Source organism: Meleagris gallopavo, chromosome 3 (assembly GCF_000146605.3).
Source record: "Meleagris gallopavo isolate NT-WF06-2002-E0010 breed Aviagen turkey brand Nicholas breeding stock chromosome 3, Turkey_5.1, whole genome shotgun sequence".
NCBI classification, from domain to species: Eukaryota; Metazoa; Chordata; class Aves; order Galliformes; family Phasianidae; genus Meleagris; species Meleagris gallopavo.
The window spans coordinates 59,299,644-59,319,189 of record NC_015013.2 but is presented as its reverse complement, the minus strand read 5'-3'; the positions used below and the strand labels follow the sequence as shown (position 1 = coordinate 59,319,189).

Sequence of the window (19,546 nt, the reverse complement as noted above, 5' to 3'; positions counted from 1 at the left end):
GTACCATGTGTTAAGCTTCCAGCCAGAAACAGTTCAGAACAGAACTCTTCTGTGTATCCTGACCATATGTGAGCAGAACACACAATGGCAAAAGTAGAAAGGAGAAGAAAAATGCAGATATGAGGAGAAAATTTAGCTGCTATAGCATTTTTAACCTTGCTTTCTGCTCATCTGATTTTAGTTAGATGCAGCCGCTGGTTTTGTCTCACGTTTAATTTATACAAGCCTAAGCCTGACTAAATGACAGTAGCCTCCAAAACTGCCCGAGGGACACGTTTCTGCTCTGAATCTTTTCAGCACTGAATTAAATATACCTGTCCAGTCATGCCTTGTAAACTAAGCAATTATTCACTTCCACTCTCCTATTTCTCCTTCACACTATTTGTGCCAGGGAAGCCACAAAAATCTTTTGCTTTCAGGTATCCTTCCCATCACTTGAAGGCCTTGGTCCCACAGATACATCAAAATGATGATGAAGATTTGGGTAACATTTCTCTAGATTCTCAGGACCAAGTATGAGTATATAAGCAGGAGGCAGAGTAAGAATTAACTAAGAAAAACAAACACAATACAGCAGAAACCTTTAAAGACTATTAATGTTGAATAAACAACTTCAGATGGTAACTTAACCATAAAACAAATTATTTGGTTAAAAAGATGGCACAGAACCAGTGCTACAAATCTCTGACAAATGCTTAGGTGACATGGATGGAACAGGAGAGCCAAGAATATTTAAAATTGGCAGATAACTTCCAAGACACAGTGATGAGTAAAGATGAGGCAGATTGCACGCTGTCCTTGAACACAAGAATAATGCCTTTTCATGTTCTGATCTCTGAGCCATGCAGCATTCACAAGCACAACAATTGCAATAAAGTTAGCTACTATAAATTATGAACAGAGAAAATCTATTTTTCATCCTAGTTTCTGAAACACAAGGAAAATGTTCAGTAAATTTCTAGACTCTTTCTGATAAATATCTCTATTACATTATAGTAGCATTTGAAAAAGTGAAATCTTGTGTAACGGAAAGGTGGTGATTCATTTGGACCTTGCTGAACTCCCCCATGAAATTCTGCACTAGACTTAAAACCAAATTCATTTGAATAATCTCAGTCCAATATTAAGGGTATAAGATCAATGTTGAAATTGGTCATTAATGCTATTTACAGGCAAACAATGTATAAAAAGATTGTCTGCCAGGCTTCAGAAAATCTTTAGAAGAGGGGCAGTGAAAGACTGTTAAAGATATTTCCATTCCTCCCAAACTCTGAAATAAACCATAATTAATATTTGAATATTCTTTGATAGAAACTAGAAACAGCTCTTCAGAAAAAAAGTACCAAAAATACTTCTTCATTTTTCACTCCATGGTAACCATAATTACATTAAAATAAGTATTCTTAGTATTAAACAATTAGCTCGCTGTGATTGACCCTATAAGCAGGAGCCATTCTTGTGGTTGTTCTTATAATTTTCTGTCCCAGTCTGGAAATATGATTGTTTCTGATCTGAGAAAAAAAAATTCAGATGAGGAGGAGTTTGTTCTGATGGATTGGTTTCTGGAGGTTTATTTTAGTAAAACTTAGCAGAAAGGTTTTTTTAAGTGATCCAACTTTTCATTGTTTCTTAATGGAGCACTATGGAAATTAGTCAAGAAAATTAAAGATAAACATAACAAATCATTCAAAGTTAGATCTGACACAATTCTTTGTTCCCACATAGACTCCTAGTGCAAATAGTTCTGTAAAGATCATTTGGCTCATTATTTCTGTTTCACTGTCAAACAGTACATGAAATAAAGCAGAAGCTACACATAAAATTTTTTGGTGACCCATGTTACTTTCTTATGAAGCCTGGAGACTGTAGGAAACCACAGATCACATTGTCAATTAGTGGCAAGGAAGAGCAAAGCACTAAGTAACTATTAGTCAGTAGTGGGAGGGAGGTAAAAAAAAAAGCAATAATGGCACCAGATGTAGCAGACTGAGCAAGTGATGATTCCAGAACAATGACAGATAAGAAGAAGAAACAGGCCAAAGGTTAGTCTGCAGAGTTGTCATCTTTCCACTTAAGATGGTACAAAAAAAAGACTTTAATTTCAAGGAAAGCCCCACCTGTCCCATGAAGATGACAAATCAGTCAAACTCCCTGTACTTATCTGAAAACTCTCTTCCCTTCAGTATCTAATATCAGTAGGGTAAACATCAGGCAGCTGAGACGTGTTCCACTAATCTTGTTACTATAAGCATAAAAAAAGTCTTCACATTCAGGTGTTTAAAAAAGCAATTGTATCTTTCCCCTTCCCTTTTCCAGGATCTACACCATAAACTGAGTGTTTGTTTATGGCCATGCTCTTCCTACTGACCTTCAACAAATTTTCTGATACTTTGGGCAAGACTCCGGACACTGCTGGGAAGGTTCCAAGGGTCTTGCTTGATGTGAAGTCGTAACCTCTTTGGACAGCTAAGCTTCGGTTCCATTTCCTGCTGAAACTCTATGCAAAAATAAAAACAATATTTCTTCTGTATAAATCTCTTGAGAAAAATCACAAGAAGGCATTATTTCTTTCTAAATGCTTTCACACCATATGAAGAGGTCTTCTTATTTAACTCTTGTTACAGTCAGAGTGACAAGCCTAACTATTGTCTAAGCTCCCCACTTAGTCAAAGGAGAAAGAAAGCAGCAATCCAAAAAATAGCTCCTTCTGAACCAGGTATTTAAGACAGAAGGTGACTTCATGGAGCAAGAGAGCCCAGAACTTTTAGAGGCAAGTATATGTAAAACTAATTCAATTAGAATATTAAATTTTAATTAAGATAAAATTACTTATTCTTTGACTAGTCTCTTAAATCATTCAAGTGCCCCTTGTACTGTTTCAGAAGTTCATGAATACCAAGAATAAAACATCCAGCTCATCCATACTTTGTGACTAATTGAACATTTATTATATCACTGAAAGGTTAATGTTTTGTTAGTCTGTCACATGCTTAGCCTGAAACACTGAGAAACTTAAGTAAGCACAAATGCTCTAGGTTCATTCTCATAGCCTTGGTCCCACAACTGGAAATGGAAAAGATAAAGTAAGTAAGAGGAAGAGTTTATGCTGACTTCCAAACAAACTCACTGAGTACTTGAGGCTTCACAAAACCAGATAATTGATCTGCAGTTAATTACATTTTCTTGACTTCAGTGGGATTTTGGTGATCTGTAGAAGTCAGAGATCTGCTCTCTGCCATTTACAATTAGCTTTCTTTGCAAAAAGACATGTGGCAGGGTCAAATAATCCATAATCAAATCTACTGCACAGTTATATACACTGTGTGTATAAATAAAGATCCCACTGACCTTTCTTTTTAATTTATTTTTATCTCTTTGCTAAAAAGAAGTCCATAGCGTTTTTCATCATAATCTTATGGCTATCACCACTTGCCTATTTATATGTTCAGGATCAGCAACTATATAAGTAGTAGCAGAATATCTCAAATTACACTTTTTTTTTTTAATCAGTAATATTGATGTAAGTACATAAACGGTATAAATATTATTGTTACTATAAATTTACATTTGCAAATTGTAAATCAACTTCATAAATAAAATATGTACAAAAATGTCTACAAAATAGATTAAAACAGATCAAAAATTGAGACAAATACATAATAAAGACAACTGCAAGACACAGAACAGCTTCTTACTTCAAAAAACTCAGCAATTCTATAGCCAGTTCGGAATCTACAATTTAAAGGTGACTTTCCAAGAAATATGAAATAGATATCTAACAATTAAAGCGTTAGAAACAGGTTTTCCACAAAGTGTAAAATCTACTTAAAGTTTTCCAAGATCAATTATCACATAATACGGCAAAAATAAGCAAAAATCAGTTTTTTAACACCCAGTTCAAGGAGTACATGGCCACATCCATATACTTTTCAAGCTGCCTTTTGATTCAGATAGATAGAATTGTTACCTTGTAGGCCTCGGCCCGGTGTAAAGTGTTTTGTCTGTTCAAAGGCCCTCATCACAGCTGGTCCTTTCAGAAGACTGACAATTGAATCAACCTGTTGGGATCAAAGTTCTGTGAGACAGGTGTTTTCTATAGCAGAGATCTGAAATTCTTTCTTTGAGAAATACAGACTAGAAAAAAACAGCTTTGGATGCTTTCTTACTTAATTGCTGTAGTTAAAGCTCAGGCCTAGAGAATGTTACTAAATACAAGGGCCTGTTTAATCGGTAGTTTTGAACTATTTACAGAAAAATAGAAGGATAAGGAGTAAATACATACCATCCCAATTAACAGTGGAAAGCAAAAGTAAAAAAAAAAAATAAAAAAAATTGCTAAAGACATTTTAGCTCAAATATGGATGTTATTACTAAAGCAAAAAAAAAATAATAATCTCATACTTGACCAAAAAGATGTTCCAAACAGCTATGGAGCTTGTCTTGTTTATCATGAGAAATTCGAACACTTATGGGAAGCTCGTCGCCTGAAAAATATTTTAAAATTAAAAATTGTTTAGAAGGTTCAGCACATTTTCCAAAATATTTATAGCTTGGGTAATCTGGTAATCTTTGCAAATATACTGATACTTAGGCCTTCAGGACTATACCCACTATAGTTCTAGTAAACACAGTGCATTATTCAGAATCACAGAATGGAATTATTGAATCACCAACGTTGTAAAAGACCTCCAAGATCATTCAGTGCAACCATCCACCTATCACTAATATTTCCCCACTAAACCATTTCCTCAGTACAACATCTAAATGTTTCTTGAACACAATCCCACAGTATGCAATTGTTTTCCCCACATAATTTGCATTAGGCACACAGAATAATACAGAAAGAGCACTTAGAGAAAGGATCATATTTAAAATCCAAATGGACATGGATTTTGGCAATGTGATCTAGCTTGAGCAGGGGATTAGACTGGATGATCTTAAGAGGCCCCTTCCAACCCCAGTGATCCTATGATCAGAACACAAGATTCTTCTGTGCTGGACAACACAGCCCCAGACTAAACAGCAAATTAGCATGAATAGCGCAGACCACAAAGTCACCAAAAATCAAGAAATTTTTATAGGAACTGACTCTTCACAATCTTAATGCTTTTACTACTGAAATGGTTCTGATAGTTTGGTACTTAAACAATAACACAGTAACCAAACCCTGTATTTGATACAAAGCTTTTAGTGGTACACAGAAAATTGTTTTCTAAGACAATGCAGAGAAGGATACTCCTAGGTCACGGCCCTCAGTCACTTGCACTCTCAGACAACAGGTGATGCAAGCTGAACTCTTTCAAAAACTGAAAAATTGAGCTTTCAACTGGTTTTCCCCCTTGCTATTACAATGACAGATAACAAGTAGCCACTTGATAATTTATAACCCAAATTTATTCATGGTCAATCTAGACTCATTTTTCTCATGTCAGTGAAACACTTAAATAGCAGTTTTGTCTCCTTGTTTTTCTTTTCAGCTCTTTTAGATGCCCTTATAGGCAGCAGTTATAACCTTTCACAAGATTTTATTAGTAACTAATGGAGCACAGTGCCGAACAACTCCAATCTGAAGTCAGCCACGCTAGCTTTGGACGTAGAAGAAAATTAAGTCATTCAGAGAGTGGGAGTTCACTGAGTGGCAATACCTATCAACATTAACACCGTATCTGCACTTGACACCTGTACTTTCAGGTACCAAAAAGCAGTACCTCAGAATGTTGCTTCACTATGTCATATCTGTTTGTCAATACATTAGGTTGAAAATAAAGACCCTGTGTTTTCTTCATCCCTTTTCTCTGTATCTGCTCTTCACTCTTCAAATTTCTTGAAAGTAGCTGACTAGAATTACATTATTCATAAGGTATCTCAGATACCTTGCATAATGTCATAATACTTTCCTTAAAAAACCTCTCCTGATATGACCAGCACTAAAGTTTTCTTTCTTTATGATCAAGTCTCAGCGCTGGCTCATATTCAACTAATATGCCCAGTTTTTTCTGTTTCTAAATCATTCCCAAATGATAAACTAACAGTTTAGAGCAAATATTTTTATTATTAGTCCCTGAGTATATGACCTTGTACTCCATGCAGTTAAATCCCATCTCATTCCTATTAGCAGCTGCATTTATTTAAATTCAATTTGTCGTGGCATAAACAAAAATATGCTCCTATGTGGTCTCACATTTCTTCCAACAAACATACACAGCCATATCCTGCATTCTGGATGCTGACGCAGTCTGGGCAAGCATTCTGTGCTCACCTAAAATGATCCTTACTCTGTGCAACATAACTCTCTGACAAGGTCAGGGCATGAAATTGGTTAAAAGTAGTCATGCTAAGAGCTTTAACTAATTCAATCTATCTACAGAGGTGCTGGAATGCCGTCTCTTTCACAGAAGAACTCTTTAAGTGCAGCTCTAGCTAGGCAGAAACAAAACAACACACTTCTATTACCAAGGAGGAGGCAATTTTATAATGAAAACAGCAACAAAAGTGCCAGGTAAATGAAAAGAGTAAACCTGAGTAAAAGGAACCAATGACAGATTCATAGCTGACTTCTCTAAACATACCTGAATCCATTTCATCACTGTGAAAGTAAGAACTGCACTGACTGCTACAAATGCTGGTGAACGACGCAATGGAGTTCCTGTTGCTGTTGCAATCACTTGGAAAACAAAACAAAGCAGAATTAAATAAAGCCATGTCCTTTTACACAGGCATTATATCAAAATTATAGATATTTTTTCCCTTTTCTGCTTTTGACCGTAATAATGGGACAGTCCTTACAATTTTTTTATTAATAGTAAAGATCTCTGTACTGAAGCTGTCATAATTTACAGTCATGGTAGGGCTCAGACAACTAGATTCTCTAACTCAATGATACCATTTTAATTGTTAAGTTTCCACTGAAAGCAAGTATTTGCAGACTGAAGGTATATACTTTCAATGTGAAACAACTAAATTTTCTTACATGAGTGACAGTTTTTTAATCTAGTGCCTCAAACAATTTAGTAACTTTACATTTAAATTCAGTATTCAGTCCATAACTAATACAGTATTACCAAGTACTCTAGTTTTATGACTTGCAAACTAGAACTCATATTGGGCTTAGAACAGATTTAATCCATTTCACTAGCAGAGCTCAAATTACAAACTACTTATCTCTACCAGGCTTAGTTTCAAGCTGCGACAGATCTCTTTCTTCAGAGTGTCTGGTATGATGCTACATTTTGGTTCTAGAAGAAGAGTGTTGATAACACACCAATGTTTATAGTTGGTGCTAAGCAGTGTTGTACAGAGCCGAGGCCATTTACAGCGAAGGGCCAAGGAGCTGGGAGGGGGCAGAATCAAGACAGCTGACTTAAACTGGTCAAAGGTATATTATGCAGAAGGAGTTTCTGAAGGAGATAGAAGTTCATCTCATCTACTCCACTCGCTAAGAAGGGAGCTAGCTGGGCATTGGTCAGGGGTGGTGGGCAATTGCTTGCGCATCACTTGTTATATTCATTCACATATATATTATCCTTTTCTTTTTCTTTTAGTAGATAGTTTTGTCTCAGCCCACAACATCCACTTTGTTTATTTTCTCCTCATCCCACAGGGAAGCGGGGGAGTGAGCTAAGGGCTGCGTGGTGTTGAGCCAGCTGCTGGGTTAAACCACAACACAGCCAAAATATGTTTTATTAGTCCAGCTTTTCCAAATGCTCATTCTATGAGAGATGTAGACGTTTACATACATAACTTCAGTGCAAATTTTTATGTATAAAAAAATTCACTCATATTGGTATAGTAAAGAGATTTGGGGATTAAAATTTGAGGGTTTTTTTCCTGCTGTTTTCTCTGCCATAGATACTACACTCATTCATTTCATCCTCTCTCTCAATAATAAATTGTTCCACACTGAAAATAGACAGAGAACATATCTACTTCTGCAGCATAGAGTAAAACTTAACCTTTTGCACTGAAAAAACTATGAAGAAAAAATTGAATTCTAAGTCTTCAACAATGAATGATTTATTCACTTCAAGAAGATTCTCTAGATTCAGGAAATGATCAAGTAATTATCCAGTAGAGGGAGTCTTAAAAACCCCAGTGAATACAAGATCATGTACAAATGTACCTAAAGTACATTTAACTGTAAGGAATTGGCTCTGGTTCCATGAATTGAGTGTACCATAAATCAAGACATAAATTGGTATATTTTATATATAGCTGCAATTATTCATTCATTTACAAGCTCCCTATTTGTTTTGTTTATTTTTGTAAAAATAGAAGTTACCCTTACTATTTTTTGGCATAGTAACTTACCTAGTCAGTAGTCAGCTACAAGTGAGTGGGGAAAATGTTAAATTGAACCAATGTGGCATAATTACAATCAAATCCATTAAATAGATGAAAAGACATCAGTAACATGTTCTTACAGTGGATGAGCAGTCCAAGGATTATTAAGAATTTCTGGCTGGATATTAAGAAATGTTTTCTAACTAATTCTGTTCACATACGAAAGTCCCCAAAGGGAAGATGAAGGTTATTTAAAACAGGATTGTGCTAAGTATGAGAAAATGAAACATGGGAAAATGAGAAACAGATTAGACATAACAACTATATGCCATATCATTCTGTTTTTTCTGTTGTTGTTGTTGTTTTTGTGTTGTAAGGTTTAGAATGATGCCCTACAACATAAAATTATGGCATTCTAACAGTTAAAATTAGCATACTAATTATAATAATGTCACAATGGGATCTGAAAATTCAAGTTTTGTCTAACGTAATTATTTAAAGAAACTAAAAAAAAAGTCTAAAAAGGCAAAAAAAAAAAGTGATTCTACTTTCTACTCATAATAACGAACCATGATAATGAACATACATAACCATTGAAATAAACATGAGGCATTAGTTTTAGATCAGTCTATGTGTGTTCACTATCATGGTTCTCTGCTCCGAAAGTAATGCCTCCTGCTTATATCCAACTGATACAGGGAACACAATAACACTAGTGGATAAAGTAAATTCTCAGCTACAAAACACTATTTTTCAACATAGTCACCACCATTAGCCATGCATAATCACCAGAAATGAAGAAAAGCCTGCATGCTGCGCTCTCAAAAATCTGCACCAGCAGAGGTGACCCACTGTTGCTGTTACCACTGCTGAAGTTCACCACCCACTACCTCACTGAGTTCACATTCACACTGATGAATGTCAATGCTGTTTTTTTCCCATAAAGAGGAATTGACAGACTTTTGCTTCATACGCATTTCCACGTCAGACGCCATTTTGTCAGATTGCCCCTCTGCTGCCATCTGTCACACGGCAACAAAATGCAATGGAATACTGGTGGAAAGGTTCAACCTTTAGTCTGCCATACCACCAACATCCACTTTGTCGTGGGTAAACATAATAAATTAGGAAGCATTACTTCTGGGGAAGCCATTGTATAATAGAGCCTTATTTTACTTACAGCTAAAATTTAATTTAGATTTTACATCAAGTGTAATTAACCAATTCTCTTTGTGCATCAGGAGGTTGTCTTTATAAAGACCTGTGCTTGATATAATTACTTCTTCCTTTTCAAATTTCTTTGCATTTTAATTCACACTAAGGGTGATGCACTATGAATTCTAGATGTGGTATGCTGCTACAATATTGACCAGAAGAAGAAAAAAGAGTATGTATTGAGAATCAGATTTTTTTTTCCTTGAGATCAGCAAGAATGGTGGCCGTGGCCTCCTGCTTTCCATGGCAGACATTCAGATTTTGTTGGGGAACGTCATAACGAAAACATTCTATTTCTTACAAATAATCTAAAGAAAAGTTTTATAGCTCTGGCTGTAATATCCTATTAAGTTTAAGGACATTGAAGATCTAATAGCTAATCTATAAGCAAACATGTTTATATTACATGTCTTGTAACATATCTTGATACCAGTCATTCTAGAAATGTCAGAATCACTTGTTTTTATATTCTTCTTGGTTTTATACAAACACACAGGCTTGATTTGTTAGACAGACAAATAAAAATATTATTAGTAAAAGTACCTGTAAGAATCCCTGTTGCTGATAGTATCATGACCAGAATCTTCTTGTTCATCACCTGTCACACTGAAGCAGACTTTCTTTCCATTCCTTTCCCCCTTTTCATTATCACTGTCTGCTGGTACTAAAGGCTCAGGTGTTTTACGTTCTGATTTTGGAGAGTACGTTATTGAAGAAAGAAGGCTGAGAGAAGAAAAAAACCCAAGATTTTTAATGTTTTTCAAAAGTGATCAACAACAGATTATTTCTCATCAACATCTTCCAAATATTATCCTATAATATGACATGAGATTATCTTAATTCAGTCCCTATCTGTTTGAAACACTGTTTGAAACAAGGGACGAAGGTGGTATATTCTCCTATTAAAAAGTGTTACAGTTAACTTGATCATGCTTTAATCAATGAAACTAATCAACTATTCGATCCTCTATGAAAGCAAGATTCCATTTGAGGACAAAATACATCCTGTTCTTGGAGGCATTTTGTATTAATGGAACTACTTTTAGGAATGAATCAGGTGCTTCTCAGCACAAAACAAGACAACAAATGAAGAAACTATTTCTCTGTGAAAAATATGTATTTTCTTAATTACTGTTGTAGCAAAGATGGCAGCTTGCATCACAAACTCTTTCAAAACATTTTAAGAATTGTTATTAATATGCCTGTGTTATTTCCTCACATTCCAAGTGCGTAAGTCACTATCACTAGTAAAACTGATGATTAATCTACAAGCTTCTGTAAAGATCACAAAATGACATCCAGTCAAGAACAGAGAACAGTACAAACTGCTGTATTTGGAAAATGCACATATATTGGAAGCAAAAAGACTCGTATTCCTGAGTGATTAATTTATATTGAGAAGGAAATGTTCTCATTTACTTTCAAAATCAGAGCATATAATACAGACTATTCTGTTTTAACAGAACAAACACTCCACTGCAATGATCTTTTTAGTGTTTGGATTTGGAAGGCAGCATTTTTCTTCCAAAACTTCTTTCTAAATTGTAATTTTTCATAAAATCAGATGACATTGGGTTCTTAAGAAATTAAGGAATCATACACTTCAGAAATGAGATAGGGTAAACTATCCCCATAATGCTGTTTGTTTACTATAAAGCAATGAACACATAGCTCAAACAATGGCTCTGTCTCATTGAAATTAGGACCTGATCGATGTTAACATAGGGCTTGACATTAACTTGAAGAAAACAAGGATGGTAAACAAAGCTTTTTAGCAATTTCTTTCACCATTTCTGCATAGATTTTTCCTACTAAAAACTAATGAGACAGACTGACAAATACATGTGTCAGATACGCGTATCCTGTATGAAGGAAAAGGTACTGATCTTAACTGTAACTGAAATATAGATAAGTTATGTATAAAATAAAAATAATTCTACCGAGCCTTAAACTCATCCATCCACTAGAAAGACATATTTGAGCTACATGATGCCTTAATGCTTCAGTGTGAAATCACCACTCAGTTCTTCCCTATCACTTTAAGCAATCTCTTAGCAGGATTCAAAGATGGGAAGGAAGATGGAGCGTGCATTTTACAGCAGCGTTCAGTTTGATCTATCTTCTCTTATGTGTTATGAAAATGTAGATCTTAAAAAAATCAGTTCTTTGTATCTGTAAGACCAATTACAGAACGTTCTGAATACCAAAATACAAAAAAGGAATTAGACATATGGCAGGTGACTCTAACTTTTCCAGAAAGGTCAGTTTCAAGAAGACCCAATAGCACTGTCCACTGGAAGATGAGTTAAAGAATAACTAATGTATACTTCTCTTATTTTCTTGTGTTCCCATTATCATCTCCTTTTAGGATAAAAAGAGAAAAGGCCATTGGACAGATACATTCTGGTAACTTCTTGTGATTTTGTTGTTCCAAGAAAGTAATCGAGAGTAAGAAACAAACAAGCATAATGAATTGCTATTTCAGCTCCTGAAAATATCTTCCCCTAAGTAATTATTTGTCAAGAAACAGACAGACTATTATATCCTGTTCTTTTATGCGACTGTTCAGTCACTGCTGCCAAGATCTTGGAAAAAGACTGATGAAGGTAGCTGGAACTTTTCCTAAGGGAGCTTTTCACTTTCTCTCAGCATGCAGGCTCTTTTTCTAAGGAAATTTTTTTGCTGAACTACTGTGAACGAAAGCTGGAACTCTGCATAACAGAGCTCTGGAGTTGGAGTTCCTGAGGTCACTGAAGTGCTTTCAGAAACCCAATTCAGGGAGTCTAAAACACACAAAACCGGACCTGGTCTCAGAAAAACACATCAACCATCTTTAAACATACTTATTTTCTCGTGTTTCTTCTTTTTAAATATAGTACATTGTATTTTCTTTGGAGATGGTCTACCTCAAACAAAATTGTCTTAGACATCCATCTGTCAGAGGAAAAATATGTGTATGAGTAGTAACTAATAGCCAGAAAGTCCCTGTAAGTAAAGAAAAACAAACAAAAAAAATTCCAATAAACACAGAAATTTAGAACTCAACCAAAAAAACTCTTACGGATGGAATTAATCTGATATGGAACCCAAATAACCACAATTCTGCTAGTATGTCAGAAACAAAAGATGTTATGGTCAGTCTGAGCATTAAGAATGGAGAGCCAGCCCCTTTCCCCTAGCACCCAAGAAAGAAGAAAGGAAAAAAACAAAAAACAAAAAAAACAAAAAAAAACCCAATGCAACTTGTAAGTTGGTCTGACTTTTCCTCATGCAGAAAACTGGAAAGTGTTCAAGCTCCCAACAAGTCTTTCAAAAAACACCTGTGATCATGGGAGCATGCTGACTGCATGTGAAATAAGAATATAAAGTCACCCTGTAAGAAAGCAACTGGAGGCACTTATTCTCGTGTTAATGCTGGGCAACTGGCAACAGTACTAAAGAAATACTGTGATACTGTTAAGCTACTTGAACAAGGAGTCAATGGAGCTTTGAGAGGCTGTGAGAAGGGAACAAATGCCTTTTTGTTTGTACCTTTCTCTTCCCATTCATCCTTTTTATTTAGGAGCCATAATGGAAATTATTATAGAAATAACGCTGGGAATACACCATCTTCTCTTACTTATCCCCTATATTCACAACCTCTTTGAGGTGAAACACTCATCTTTTTCAGTTCTCTTTCATTCACTAACAGATAGGAGAGGTTGGGCAGATATCACCGTCCCTGGATTTTGAGGGTAGGGACAAAGATTTTAGCACAGAGCAGAGACACCTGTAACATGACAGAGCAACAGTTTCTCAATGCTACTATTACAAAGGGTACCAAACAGTCATTTAGTAGCCCAATCTGTATCATTTAGACTTAAAATCGTGCTACTGTGGTCCTATTTTCTTTTCTGATAGAATCATAGTAATGAGGGTTAGGTTTTTCTTACATAGAAAAAGGTAATTCAGTAAATAAAGACATGAATATTATTGTTGCTCATGTCAGAAGGAAAAAGCATGCTGAACAGCCATTGTAAAGTTCAAGGACCAACATGTTTAAGTATACACTTAGTAGTTGGACTATGAATATTTCTAGTTACAACATAGCTGACTGATTATTCTATCTTGTTATTCTCTTTCTTAGTAATCCTAACACTTCTCTCATGAGGTATTTAGTAGCTGTAACGGTGTTCTGATACAATACACCACTTATTCCTCAACTGCTCTCATTCCTCTGGCTTCCCTTTTTCCTATTCAGCAGTTGTAAGTAGGTCTCTTGCATATTCCATTTCCTGCATGGAACTGCTTTGCTCTACAATAATTAATAAATACTGACAGTCTACTCAAAGTCTGTTAGGAATAAAGAAGGAAAAAGCTGAGTTTTACAAATAGTAAGGTGCACCTTATGCAAGGTTTATTACAATGTCAGTGCATAGTAACTTCATGAAAGAGGGAAGAGTGAACCCTTGTCCTTACTTTCACAACTGTGGGACTCAAAATCAATACAGGCAGATATATGATATACACATGCAAACAATATGTGTGTCTGTAAATACACATGTATCTGTAAATATGCACTTGTATGAGCAAAAGGCTGAGAAGTTGCTGCACTCTTACGTCACAGAATCATAGAGCCATCAAGAGGGTGGAAAGCAAAGTGTGATAGTCTGGTAAATGGAGGTTCCTGAAATATTTATTGACTGAACTTCCACATATGATCTTCTGACTTTCTTGATCATCAGTTACAATACAGGCACCACAGATAGTCATTTTTTAGTGCATCCAAGCACTGAAATCATAATCACTACCTTCAACATGATAATTAGTAGAACAACTTAAAGCCAATGAAAAAAATTCTTTCTTTAAAAAATGATAAATCAGTCTATACTTACTTTCATTCCTATGCATTGCAATACATTACAATTACTTTTTTACTGTGTAAAAATTATTGCTTTACCATCTAAATTATACAAAAAGATTCCTACTCAGAAACAACTATGAGAGGATAAGCCCTCTTATGGTCTACAAAATAACAAAAGGATATACCATCTTTCTAAACTGAAGGACATGATAAAAGATCCTTTAAATTAAAAAAACTTTGTAAAAATTCGTATTTTCAAAAGGAATCATTCATATCACACATGGAATCTTTAACATCAGAAACACCTATCATTCTTCATCCTCAATCCAAGCAGTCAGCTCACTTATCTCACAACTGGAAAAGTACATTTTAAATCCTCATCTTCAGCTAGGAAAAAATGATGTGACTTTGAGCCTCCCACATTCAAATCAAGTGTCCTAATCACTCAAATGCGGCTCTAGACCTAGAATCCTTCATTAAGGCTAATTTGTTTTTTAAAAATGTCTAATAAGCTGATAATCTTCCTATCAGTAAAAAATACCTTGCCAACAAATTCATCTTCAGGACTATACGGTAATCACTGATGAGTTATAAATAAGATAATTTTGTAGTTCTGCCTCTTGCTTCCATTCCTAGTGAAAGCCTAGATGACATACACATTTCATATTTCTCTCACCGCAAAATTATTATTCCATTCCACACAAAAGTTATAAACAAAGGGGTAAAAAAATAGGTATGTGGGAAAAAAAGAAAAGAAAAATTCTGCAATTCTTACAATTCTTCTGCAGTCAATATTGATTTATTGATTCCATTCCACATAGAAGGGACACCCATATTCATTAATACCATCAATGGAAAAATTAAAAGAAAGCCTAGATAGTAACATTCACTTACTCATCTATCTGACAGACACAGGTTTCCATCTCTTTCAGTGCAGTTTGTAATTTGAACAGCAATTTCTGGTAGACATCTTGTGTTTCTAAATCTTCTTCTTTTAAGAGGTACCTCAGACCATGACCCTCCTGCTGGCTGAGAGACTGTCCTGAAGGGGCAGCCATAGTAGTAATGCTATGTTGAACATAAATCATAGGATTCAGTTTACCTAGGAAAAATACAAAGCAGTTAGATTTTTACATGCTAATATAAATTTTTAAGTAAAATAAGTAATAAAGTTTGAAATATCCACTTGAAGCTTCATGTAATTATTTGATTTGGCATGTTATTTTCCACATGCAAGTCTAACTACTTAAGTAAAAAGTTGGTATGAAATTACAATTAGCTTTTATTATGTTTTAAAGCAAACAAATACTGAAAAAGGAGGATTTCATAAAGATTTGTCTTAATGTTAATATTTTATGATTCTGTAACAAAACTACTGGACATAGTTCCTTCACACTCTACTGGCCTACCTTGGTCGTTGTTTTTATTCCCTTTTTCATGTGAAGAATGTTTTCTGCTGTCTAACTGTACACCAAAAGCACTTCCAACAGAAGTTGAGGTTTTAGGGTAAGAGACTTCCATTACATTGATATGGCAATTGGTTGGACAGAAATCACTGCTGTGAAGTGGTGAAATCTTTGATTTAGCTTGCTTGAAGGTAGGCCAAGCTCTGTTTTTTAATACTCTTGAAAACTAGAAGTGCGGAGGAAAAAAAATTTTGATTAGCAGCTGATGTATGTCAGCAATCATCTGACAAACCTTAACTACATGACTAGAAAACAAAAGTTATAATACTGGCTATACTTCAATTCTTAAATCCCATTTTTCTCTCTCTCTCAAAAAAAAGATAATTGTAATGGCTTTGTTTTAATATATTTTATTTTTTAAAGTAAATGATACATTTTATGAATATAAAATTTATTTTCCTTGGAGTATATAAAATACTAAACAGTGTTCCAGGAAAGGAAGCCTAGAAGTACTCTACAATTCAGTGCTGTATTTCACATGACATATACAAACACTTCCTGATACAGACATAATTCAACAAATTTCTAAAAAAAAAAAAAAAAAAATTGTAAAATTTTAGCTTGGTAAAGAATATAGAAAAGAAAGAATCTGCAACTATATACTATGAATTCCATACAGAGAAATGGCTCTCCTTAATGGTAACCATGGCTGCACTAGTAGTACTGACAGCAGGCTGGTGAACGTGATTGTTCCCTTCTGCTCAGAACTGGTGAGGCTGCTGTGCCCAGTTCCTGTCTCTCCAGTATGAGACCTGGACATACTGGAAAGAGTCTAGCAAAGGGCCACAAAGATGATGAAGGTAGAACCTGTGAGGACATGCTGAGTCAGTTGAGACTGCCTACAGAAGGATGAGGGAGTCTTATGCAAATACTCAAAGGGAAGATGCAAAGACTGTGGAGCCAGGCTCTTCTCAGTTGTATCCAGTGAAGAGCAAGGTGCAAAGAAAGAAAATACTGCAAAGACCTTTGATACTAACTCAGTTATGGAGCATAACTCACCCATAAGAATATTTTGAAGTTAACTTGTACAGCTTATTTCATACAATATGTCAGTACCAATTCAATCAATTAGGATTTGACTAACATTTTAGCTGACCAAGATATATGCCCTCTGAGAAGTAACAGCTTTTTGTGCTGGTATTCAAATTTCTGTTTATTTTGGTGTCATATTACTTCCGCTTGGTAAACTCCTGATTGATAAATTATATTTAAAACTTCATATTAGAATATGATCTGGAAGGTTAGAAGAAATCCAATTATGGAATTGTTCAAAGGCTGAAGAATGTACAAATAGTTAAGAAGGACATTCAATGATGAAAATATTTCTGCAAGCAGTACATATTTCTCATCTCAATCTCCCACACATCATTCTCCAGAGAGACCAAATGCCTGGCTAAGATTTAATCAGGTCATAAGTCAGGCCCAAAATTATTTTCATGTATGTGTTGAGAAACATCTGGGACTCAGGGTACTAGATTCCAAGTTTATAATGAGCAAAATGTTCTGATAAAAATAATAATAGTAGGAACTGCAGAAATCTATGGGGTTTCTATTTATAGAATTCGAACTTTCACAGTGAAACCAGGAGGCAAGCCAAGCTCAGGCATTCCGAAAGTCTTCTGTAACTATGGTTACCTTTACCTTGCCAAGAAAACGACCTATCTGTTCCTGCAATTCACTGCATTATTAATTATTATTAAAAGCTCTAACCGTGAAACTACTGATTTTTGAATGTATGAGCTTAAAAGTGCAGTTAGTATCAAATATATTTTTCTAGACAGCACAAGCATGATGAAAATATCCCCTCGGCTTATTCCTAACCAGCATAATACAATAAAATTTCACTTATTTTCTTGGCCTCCTGTAAAGAAAGTGTACATCATTGTCAACTTTTTTTTTTGCTAGAGGAAAGGTATAAAATACCTCATGCTACTCAAGCTCTAAATATGCTATTATTAATATTAAAACTAAGAAATTTGCTTTCAAAACAATATGTTGATTTTAAACTGTTTAGAAATGTGGAAATCTGTAGTTCAGGCAAACAGCTGAGAGTCTGGATGTTAAATAATGCAGTATCAGTACCACTTTAATCTCTCCTTCAGGGATTCAGCTCCTGAGTTTATTCCATTTTTTTGGTGGAGACTACCCTATCCGAATCTTTGGAAACCTTTGTTTTGTTTTGTCTTTATCCTGTACAGAACTATCCTTACAGGTTTCCCACCTCTCCCTTCAGAAAACATGCAACTTAGAGAATAGTACAAAGCTTCTACACTAAGCCTCTCTCTTTCAGCATATAAAATATCATGACAGACATATTTTTAAGTGTCACAACTCAGATTTCTTAAAATTAGTCCCAAGTCCCGAATAATCAGGATGTTATGGGGAAAAAAATAAAAGAAGGCAGTATGAAAAACTAAGTATGCATCTTTAACAAACGGTTGTTTAGGTTAGGTCTTGCTTAACTAAACAAATACAGAAAAATACACTGACAATAGTTATAGATCACAATCTGGCTTATTTGTTCATTTCTATCTATTTAATCTAGATCTCAGATGTATGAAAGTCAGAAATGTTCAGCTCATTTTGTGCTATAGAGTTTTATTAACATAAGTTAATCTAACAATTTATAGAGATATTGTTCTTAATAGGCAGGCTAGTAAAAGTCATGCTAATTTGAAGGGCATAAGAGATGAATAAAAGAATAACAATTCAATATTTAAAATTAAGACATACTAGAAGGAAAAACAATTCTGCTATTATCACTTCATATTTGGTTTAAATCTGCAAGTTCACAATATTGATCAAGAATGACAGCCCTTTCGTAGCAAATATGTAGTTGATTCTATCTGCAGCTGAACACAGCAAACAAGAAAGGATATGAACTACCCAGTGTCTAAAAAAGGGATGATAAAGAGCACTGTTTAAAAGCTATTTATGTAATAACTCAGTTAAAGCATTCAATGCTCAATATAACTAATCTTTCAGCCGTATTTTTTTCACAGTAACAAACATTCAGAAGAATTATTCAAATCATACAATTTTGCTTGTTTATTTTCCCTTAAAAGACAATTATCACAAAGCTTAAGGCATGCAAGCCATACCTTTTTGTAACTAGAAATTCTTCGGTAGATATGTTCAATTTTCTCACTGCAAATAACACTGAATTTACTTTGAAGCTCAGTAGAAATTACTTCACTTAAGGAACTGAGGCTGTTGCAGTTCTGCACAAACTGCTCATCACTTTTTGCCAGTGCTTCCAGAATCTAAGAGAATAAAAACAAGATCATCACATTATGAAATAAGATGACTAAAAGAACCCTTTACTTATCATCCCCTATAATCTAGGCTGAGAAAGTCAGATAATCGGTTCCCTTCTATCATTATAGGCATTAACTTCACAGAACTAAATCACAAAAAAAACAATGGAAATCTGGGAAGCAAAAAACGTTTCTCTAAATTTGTCTCTGTCACTGGCATAAATTATACCTGTAACAAGTAGTTCCACTTGGCTTCTCATGACACTGTCTCATAATGGATTTACTACTAATTTCCTACTAATGCAACCAACATGGCTCACCTGAAATTCAATATCTGCTGTAATTACTTTAGCAGCACATATTACAAAAAGCCTACGAACCAATTCATTAGTTGTAGCAAACATTCATTATATCGGCAGATGAATATTTAAAAAAAAAATGAAAAAGCATATAATAAATCTGAGTGTTTTCCTTTTTTTCATTCT

The 19,546-nt window shown here is 34.8% G+C and overlaps 1 protein-coding gene across 1 annotated transcript in view; it reads right to left on the bottom strand.

Moving 5' to 3' along the window:
• The window catches only part of LOC100544077 (phosphatidylinositol 3,4,5-trisphosphate-dependent Rac exchanger 2 protein), a 63,387-nt gene that overhangs the window by 18,148 nt on the left and 25,693 nt on the right, over positions 1–19,546 (bottom strand). Inside the window, exons 15-22 of the mRNA XM_010708988.3 lie at positions 18,906–19,067; positions 15,748–15,970; positions 15,233–15,440; positions 10,039–10,218; positions 6,570–6,664; positions 4,402–4,484; positions 3,968–4,058; positions 2,369–2,497 (exon numbers count right to left, since the gene is read on the bottom strand). Of these exons, the coding sequence (XP_010707290.1) occupies positions 2,369–2,497; positions 3,968–4,058; positions 4,402–4,484; positions 6,570–6,664; positions 10,039–10,218; positions 15,233–15,440; positions 15,748–15,970; positions 18,906–19,067 (1,171 nt within the window). The remainder of the gene's footprint in view (positions 1–2,368; positions 2,498–3,967; positions 4,059–4,401; positions 4,485–6,569; positions 6,665–10,038; positions 10,219–15,232; positions 15,441–15,747; positions 15,971–18,905; positions 19,068–19,546) is intronic.